Source organism: Buceros rhinoceros, unplaced genomic scaffold (assembly GCF_000710305.1).
Source record: "Buceros rhinoceros silvestris isolate BGI_N320 unplaced genomic scaffold, ASM71030v1 scaffold4431, whole genome shotgun sequence".
NCBI lineage: Eukaryota > Metazoa > Chordata > Aves > Bucerotiformes > Bucerotidae > Buceros > Buceros rhinoceros.
Genome location: NW_010394683.1, coordinates 23,801 through 33,054, shown reverse-complemented (window position 1 = coordinate 33,054; position 9,254 = coordinate 23,801). Strand labels below are relative to the sequence as shown.

The 9,254-nt window shown below is 38.8% G+C and overlaps 1 protein-coding gene across 1 annotated transcript in view; it reads right to left on the bottom strand.

Moving 5' to 3' along the window:
• The window catches only part of CDC40 (cell division cycle 40), a gene marked incomplete at its 5' end in the record, with an annotated part of 30,506 nt that overhangs the window by 6,300 nt on the left and 14,952 nt on the right, over window positions 1-9,254 (bottom strand). The window contains 6 exons of the mRNA XM_010145288.1: window positions 2,330-2,463; window positions 2,546-2,661; window positions 3,483-3,584; window positions 4,974-5,019; window positions 5,717-5,791; window positions 7,664-7,803. Of these exons, the coding sequence (XP_010143590.1) occupies window positions 2,330-2,463; window positions 2,546-2,661; window positions 3,483-3,584; window positions 4,974-5,019; window positions 5,717-5,791; window positions 7,664-7,803 (613 nt within the window). The remainder of the gene's footprint in view (window positions 1-2,329; window positions 2,464-2,545; window positions 2,662-3,482; window positions 3,585-4,973; window positions 5,020-5,716; window positions 5,792-7,663; window positions 7,804-9,254) is intronic.

Below are 9,254 nucleotides of genomic sequence, written 5' to 3'. Positions count from 1 at the left end.
TAGCTGATTTGAAGGTAAAAAGAAGTAAAAGCTCCCAAGGTCAATTGCCCAAATAATTTCACTGTTTATCCAAGTAGGATCAGATGCATACAAAGCAGACAAAGACAAAATAACATTTTGCATTTCTAGAACAAAGAACACAGAATATGACATCCATGCTAACAGTAATATCCCTGCTGTAAAGACACAAACACATGAAACATGAAAGCAGACTTTTTGAAGTACTCCTATTAAGATTCCTAAAGACACCGTTTAATCTGCGGGAGTCTCTGCTATACGTGCAGCCTGAACTTTCAGCGACCAGCCAACTGCAACTCAGCATACAGCATGGTGAAATCTGTGCGTAAGATGAACTCTTGGGGAAAGGAGATTTAAACTGTCAGGGGGGAAGTTCTGCACTGTGATTAAATCTGACATGGCATCCCATTACCAGCTCTGGCCAAGTCAAAGTGTTTACAAAACAAACTACAAAATTCCTCTAGACAATTGAAACTAAGCAATTAGACCAGCTTTAATTACTGGCTGTTAAGGCCATACTCGAGTCATAATTAATTCTGCTTTGTTTCTGTGGGATACTTAAGAAATACTGTGCTGAAGAACATATGGAGAAACATGCCAAAATCATTAAGTTGCAAATAATTTTCCTGATGAACTTCAGAAAAAAGAATTTGAGGTGCAGCAAGAAATAATTTGTCACAGAAGTTTTCAAGCTCCAAAAGCTCCTGTAGTGAATAGATTGGCTTATTTTTAATGCGTTGTAAAAATCTGGATCTTGAAATTATAGAAATATGCCTATGGACCGATTAACACGTATCATGGCAGGTTGTGGAGGAAGGTTTTCAAGTCATGCCCAGGAAGACAGCATTACATTTGCTTTTTATAAAACCGAAAATATCCCTGATGATGGTATTGCAGAATACTGCATGCAGCTGAGTTCCATACTGTCTGAACAAGGGAGCTCCTTCTTCAGCGTGCAGCAAATTCAGTACATATTTTTTCTTCAGAAAGAAAAAAACTCCCACTGCTAGAACAATCAGGTTACAATGTTCCCATGTCAGAACCTTTTTGCCTTTCCTGCTCTTCCTCACGGAGTGACTAAATCCACCCACTTTGCTATTTATTTCAGCCGTCAACACAAAGCTCACAAAACAAGGGCAATCCATTCTCAAGGAAATAACGGATTTGTGCGGGTGAGATCCTCCTCCCACTTGCCGGAGAGGAGACATTCCTTAGCAGATGGGACAATTGTAAAGATTTTTCTTTAAGGAGCTCAGTAAATGCATGGCATGGGTCTCATTATGAAGTTCTGAACAGAGGCTCTCTTGGAGTGACATATGGTGACAGCATTACATGTCTAGCCTAAGCCTGGCTTCCCAGACTTTGGTCATTACCACTGCTGCTACTGGCAATGACAGCAGCCGATCACAGACATGCTGAGGGTTCTGCTGGCTCCTTGGGTAGCATTCAAATGCCACAGATTGGTGTCTCTTGCCTAGTTGTTTTTTTTTTTCTTCTTTTTCTTTTTTTTTAAAAAAAAAAAACAAACTAGGAAGGAACTGATTAGCCAGCTGTCGAACTAGCATCTGTGTTGTGGAACAGCTTTGCATGTGTGAACAGCAAAAGGAAATGGATACCTAAAGATATGGGAGTGATTATTTCAAGAAGAAATTTGAAATCCTAGCGAAATTTTAAAAGTCCTACACTGAAAATCTTAGTACCTAGAACTTGGTGGAAACCATTTCAGATAGGAGAGATTTGTTTTCTTTCCAGATCTATTAAAAAAAAAAATTGGAAGTCCTTTAAAATGATGTTTCTTATGAGTTTTCCTTGTATAGACTTTCATTTTCTGTCATCTATTGTATTCATATTGTGGGTATCAACGATTGCCAAAAAACCCCAGACTACCAGAAAACCAGAAAGGAAGCTACACTGAATTAGTTATTTCAAGTATGTGTATAATACTGTGCACATCCAAGTTCAAAGTATTCAAAACCAACACATGCTACTGTAATAAAGCAGACATTTCTTTAAAAGATTAATTTAAGGGCCAATACACCCCTGGGAGAAGGAGAAAGAACAGAGATTACCCACAGAGTGCTGCATGCTTCAGGCTGACAGGGCTGTCTTAGGCTTTTTTGGGGGAAGAGGAAATCTGTGAAGTGTCTCAAGCATTAAGCCTGAAGAGGGTTTCAAAAGCTAGCTCTTCCTGAGCCAGCTAGAACTCCATCAGCTCCAGCGTCCCATGTGCTGTGCACACTTTTAAAAATAAACTCTCTTCTCAGTTTGCTCATAATATACTTAAAAATTTAAATTTTAACTTAAAACTTACCATTCCCAGACTCTTAAACTCTTGTCATCGGAAGTACTCACAAACCTTCTGTTTTCATCCACAAACACAATGGTGTTGACAGCTCCCAAATGCCTATCATATTCCTGCACAATCTCACCACTTCGAATATCCCACTACAAATAAAAAGTCAGAATAAGACCTTGTTTTCTACTAAATACCAGCATTTTTAGAGGAAGACATATTAAATAGACATACCTGCACGATCTTCTTATCTGACATTCCTGCAACAAAGAGATTTTGTTTATCTTCGTCAGGATTGAACTTGACACAGTAGGGAACCTTCCTGTTTGTGAATCTTGAAATACATTGCCCTGCAACAGAAAAGCCATTCGTAGCACATCAGGTTCCAAGTTCTATGGGATGATTAGTTCTTTGCAGATATTGATAAAAAACATTCATTTTACTTTTCCTTTACTAAAAGCAGAAAATACTTGTTTTAAAGCCCTTGAGAAGATCAGAGGGTAGGATTTACCCTGCTCTTTGATTAGACCCTGTATGTAGTCATGTTTGTATGCACGCACCAATATAAACCCACTCCCTACCTTTCCTACAGCTTTCCGAACAATGTAACTGCTCTGTACTCTGGATGTCATCAGGACATATCAAGGACATCAGAACATCACAAGCTGACGACAATCTTAGCAAAGCATCACCTCCTTAGGATCTGAGGTCTTTGACAAGAGACTTTAACTCAATCCTAAGCCTAGAAAAGGGCAGCAGTAATCCAGCTGCAAAACAAACCACTGACCCCCTCTCATAGCCTCAGTCATAAATACCCTGATTGCTTGTTATCCGTAACTCACAGGAGCCCATTTTAAACCAAAAGCTCAATACGTCTTTTGGTAAAATTTTGTCTCTTTTGCTGAAAATTGTTCTGGCATTACAAATAACTATGAAACTTCTCAAATAAAAAGGTATATGAAATACATGTATATAAGTAATGTCAGTCGCACCTCTACAGCTAACAAAACATTTAGGAAAAAAGACTATTCATCCTGTAATGAAAGTTTACACACTGAACTACAAGACAATATTAAGGATAACTAAAAACGACCCGACTGATAACATATCTCAATATTTATTATTAACTAAACATAGCGCAGAATAACTGTGTTCACAAACGCCAGCCTACCTGTTTCAGTGTCCCAGAGTTTAAGATAGCGGTCATAGGCAGCACTGAGAAACTGAGTGCCAGCGTTGTTAAAACAGATATCTCGAACAGCTTTACTATGTCCTATAAGATAGGAAAAAATATGATGATAAACTTTTATCCATTCACGTTTAGAATTAATGTCTTTTTAAAAAACATTATTCAAGTTAAATGCTCCAGTCCTTAACAATGCAAAGAGAACAAGGAAATCGCTTATAGAAGTTCTTCATGAGCACTAGTAAAGAAACATACAAGTGAGAAAGAAAAAGTAACTCCTAAAGAACGATGAGAATAAAACTCACCATCCCTCCTCCACCCAAAAGCACTGGAGAGAGAAACAGTAGCATTGCACAGAACCAACCACTGTGCATCGTTCATAAACTGATATATAAGCAGAACTTTAAGTACTGTTGCCTTCGAAGATGGTTCTGGTCACAGCTAAGAGCCGCAAAAATAGTCTAAAACAGTGTAACAAATGTCAGTATCTATTGAGAAAGAGGAGCGACAAACACTACAGGAGATGCATTTAAAGGAGAAATGTTTATAATTAGAAAACTAGAAATACTAGATCAGAAAATCACAAACACTTTCATCCGGTGTTAACCTTGCTACCCTTCAACCCCAATACGTTCATCTGAACATGGCATCAGACTTGGAGGAGATCTCTTTAGTTAAAATATTGGCATGGTAACTTAAATAGAGCAAAACAGCAGGTGAATCTGGCTGCTAATACGGACCTTTTCAGTAAAACAGTTAAACTGTTCGCAAAGAGCAGTCTATTGAGAGAGAACCTTTTCTGAGCCATCATCTTCGCCACACTGCTGTCATCAGAAATATTAGGTGAAAAAAGACTTCTTTGTTGTTACTCAAAATATATTCACTCGGTGTTCTAGAAATGTTCCCATTTCAAAAGGATAATCATCTGCTTTTGTTCTGCATTCAAGGCTGCTAAGAAGTATGTATTTCTCTCTCTCTCAGCTATCTCCTTCAAAAAGCACCTGAACAAAGACAGCAGCTGAATCTATAAAAATTTCCCATGCTTTTATAACTAAAAAATCCGCACAGGGAAGATCCCACCTATTTAAGGTGGGACCATCGGAGTGTGAGATGTCCCCACTGCATAAACACAGAGGGCTGCTGCTCCCAGCATAAAGATGGGGCAATTTAATTTCACATTTTTGTCTTTGGAAAGGAGTCTTGCATAAAGAATTGGTGACTGCAGTACACTAATGTTTTGCTTTAAGGGCCGTAAGATGTTATACATCAACATTAAATTGCTTGGAATAATGACAAAGGTTCCCTAAAAACATGCACATTTTTCCATTTTCATTGCTAAGATCATACTGAAAACCATTTGCCTCAGATGCCTACAAGTCCCCTCTACAATAAATTAATAAGCTAACCTAAATCATACCCTCCCATTAATTTGTTTTAAATATAAATCAGTCAAAAACAATCAAAAAAGACTATTACCGATGAATGTTCGTAGACATCTTCGATCACCATATACTTCCCACAGCTTGGGTTTTGGTGCTTTAGTATTGATGGGTTTTTCCTCTAAGTGAGAAAACCAGAAAGTTTCCTAATAGAACAATAGCAACAGAATAGCTTTTCCTAAAAAGCAAAAAAAAAAAAAAAAAAAAAAGGGATGGGGAGAAAAGGCATCAACTGTTAAACAATAATGATGCTGAAATTAAGTTCAAACATACAGGACAACACCTTTTAAGAAATAATTACAAACATATGACATCTCCTGATTAATCACAACTATCTACCCAGGAATTCACACGAATGCTTGTTAGTCAAACCGTATTCCAACTTTAAAGCCCTAAGGTTTTTTTAGTAAAAAAACCAACCCATAAATCAGCTAATATGACGTATGCTGGACTAAAATTAGATGAGTTCAAGACCACAAATGCTTCAGTAAAACATTTCAGCAGAAACCCACTGCTAGCTGTAAAACTAGGCTTCCCAGAAAATGAGCTATTATAATAACAAACGCAATAACCTGAGGAACTTGTGAACTTCTAAATGCTATTATTAAATGTAATCTTTGTTCCAACAAATTTGCAATTTAAAAATCAAGTGAGAAAAATCAAAGTGACACAGACAAAAGGTATTTGGTAGAAGTAACAGATGTTTAATTATTCTAAGATGCGTTGTGTGTATTCAATAATTGTATAAAATACACATGTGAAAACAGGAAAGTAACTCACCTTAATTTTGCAATCCATGGAGCAAGACAGCAGTATATGCCCAGAGAGAGGAAACAATCTAACTGCACTGACACCCTGTAAATAAGGACATAATTAAACAGTAAGTGGAGCACCCAGGTATTTCTCTCAGTTCATGCACCCTCTTTTTTAAGCAAAAAGCTGAAGCTTATCTTCGTAAAATATACTGATGCTCTTTCTCCCAAGCTCCATTTCTTACATATACTACCTGTAGCTTCCACCCACCAAACTCAGCAATTCCCTGGGCATTGTCCCATCTCCCTGTATGTCATGTGCTCCTTCCAGACGAAGTGCAAAGAACTACCGAATAATAATGGTTTGATGACTCTTCCTTTCATTTCACATCAATTACTCTAGCCATATTCCATCCGGTTCCTCTCACCCAAGGCTGGAGTTGGGTGCTTTATCCTCTCTGTCATCACCTACTTATACCCCCCAGCTCTCCTAGGTTTGTCAGCCTATCTTTCTTTTGTTTCTCTCATTATTATCATTATTCATTCATCTTGTTTGAAGAAAAAGGATATTTTACACATCACTCTGTTCTAAAAGGATAATAGGCAGAGGAGTGACCAGAGCTTTGGGAAGCAGATAGTTGCAGCTACAAGCTCTTTGATGCAGAATCACAGAATCATTGGGGTTGGAACAGCCCTTTATGGACATCAAGTCCAACTGTTCACCCTGTGCTACCAGGGTCCCTAAACCATGTCCCTCAGCACCACATCCACATGTCTTCTAAACATCTCCAGGCATGGGGACTCCACCACTTCCCTGGGCAGCCTGTTCTAATGCCTGACAATCCTTTCTGTAAAGATATTTTTCCTAATGTCCAACCTAAACTTCCCCTCCTGTCCTGACACTTATTACTTGGGAGAAGAGACCAACACCCACCTCACCAAAACCTCCTTTCAGGGAGTTGTACAGAGTGATAAGGTCTCCCCTCAGCCTCCTTTTCTCCAGACTAAACACCCCCAGTTCCCTCAGCTGCTCCTCACAGAACTTGTTCTCTAGACCCTTCACCAGCTTTGTTGCCCTCCTCTGGACACGCTCCAGCAACTCAACGTCCTTCTTGTAGTGAGGGGCCCAAAACTGGGCACAGCACTCAAGGTGTGGCCTCACCAGTGCTGAGTACAGGGGGACAATCACTTCCCTGCTCCTGCTGGGCACACTACTGCTGAAAATAGCAGTCATTAAAGAAGGATTCAGAGCTGTGACTCAACTAAAAAAGGGTAAAAGCTCAGTGTTCCCTGCGTCCTCCTTTCTTCTGTCTGTACCATTAAGGTGCTGTCCATTGCAGCACAGCGTATTTCCTCAAGCAGTACTGAAAATTAGAGACAAAAGAAGCAGGAAATTGAGTATAAGCTTTACAAACCTGATCACTGAAACAATTTTTTAATACCAAAAGTATGCATATAGTTACAGGCTCTGGCACAAGAAGAAACTGGAGATATTAAGTAGCATCGTCAAAGAAAATGCTCAACAAGGCACACCTCTCAAAGGTAATAGCTGTATTTGGGAAACCTGTAATGCCAATGCTTCATAATCACAAAACTTTTCGTGATATGAAATAGGCCTTTGCATTAAAAAAAAAAAAAAAGGGCATTTTGAGGGATCTCCAAAATTAGCCTTACTCTTATTCAAATGGTAGTTTATGAAATATCTCCAAATCTCACAGAAGTCACTGAATAATATTAATCCCTTTAAAGGAGGTCAGGAAGCCACTGTGTTATTGAAAAAGTACATGCAGGTAAATAAATGCATTTGAGCAGGCAAACACCTTGCATATGTAATGCAAGCAATTACATGCACAGTGTGGTAAAGACAAAAACACTCCTTCCTTCCACTGATACTTCAGGTCTATAGAAGTTACTAGCTTCAGACACAGAGTGAAGTGGGTTTTTATGATGCACGTTCACAAACATGACTCCTTACCTTTGTATGTCCAGACCACACATGGATTTGTCTCTTTGGAAGATAACACTTTTCAGGTGGCACTGTAGAACGGAGATTAACTCCAACGTCTTGTGGAACATGAAGATAAGATCTCCCCTGATAGTCATACATTTCCTTAACTGAAAAGATAAACACAGAATTCTCAGAACTTAAAAGGTTATAATCTTTGACAGGCTCAACAGCCATACACTAAGTTTTTCTTAACACAGCTGCTCTGCTGTGAAGTGGGGGGAAAGCAAACAGAAAAACCCACTTCCTAGGATACAGATGTGGAATCTTACTTGACATTAGTTAAGCTCAAGTTAAGTCAATTCAGCAAATTCTGCTTGGAATCTGATAATCTGAACACTAAGACAATCTACCCCGTACACATCTTGCTCAAACAGCAAGAGAGATCCTCTGGCCAACAAGGGCTTCCTTATGCTAACTCTACACGGTTTACAATGTCCAACTCTAACCCCTGCATCTGCTTGCAATTCGCATTCCAGCCAGCTCTGTGCTGTGTCAGTCACGTCAACAGAATTACAAATCAGAAGAAACAGAGATGCATTTGGCCCGTGTGAACCAATATTGGTCAGCAGCAGCCAACAACATCTGCTCTGTAGCTAGATTTCAGAAGTGATTGGACAGTTGGACATGCAGGGATTCATGCTGCATGGAAATGGATATTTCAGAACAGACTTGTGTTGGATAGCCATGACATTAAGCTGTGCACTGATTAAACTAATTGCTCAGTTTCTGGGATATTGCTATGGCAGTTTTGGTTGGACAAGTGACTTCCTGCACAATATTAATATTTACATGTGTCTGCCAAATGGCATATTTCTGGAATGTTTGTGTTTGTGAAGATTAAAGTTTATCTTGTAAGGTTTTCACTGTGAAACTTCAGGCAGAGGCCATGGAAGTTGGATGCAAAATAATTACTCTATAGGAGGCTCAATGGCTAAAATTTAAGGTTGGTTATACTTGTCACTATTCAATAAATACTGCCGTGATCTACTACATATAAACACAGTATGACACACTGATGTCAGTAACCCATATCTCATAGCCACTCCTCTAACTCAAGGAAGAAAGGATGCTCCAGCTTGTGTGTGCGAGGCTGCCTGTAGGAAGTGGTAAATAAAGAGAGACTTTCTTTACCTGTCTGTGCCAAGCAGGACTGTTTTGCATGCCTAGAGTTGAAGTAACAGTTTCCAAAAATCATTTAATTTTCCTTACCAAACCGTTTTCTTTGAAGGTACCACATGGTATCTTCCTTAGGGTAATTATTTGATACACACTTATTCACAGTATGACAGCAAGAACATTTACATGAAGAATTGAGGAAGTATAAAGTCCAACCAATTTTCTAAATGGTATGTAAACCATAACTCAAAGCACTACCTGCTGATGGAAGAACTGACACATAAAACTGCAGTAATTCTGAAACTAAGCCAAACTCCTAACTTTAAAATGTTTGCTTTGTATAATAGAAAGTCGCGTAACATAAAATAAAACCAGTACCCTGAAAGATGACATTTCCACACTGCTCTTCACAGTAGGAAGTGGAATTAGTCCAAGTTTATCT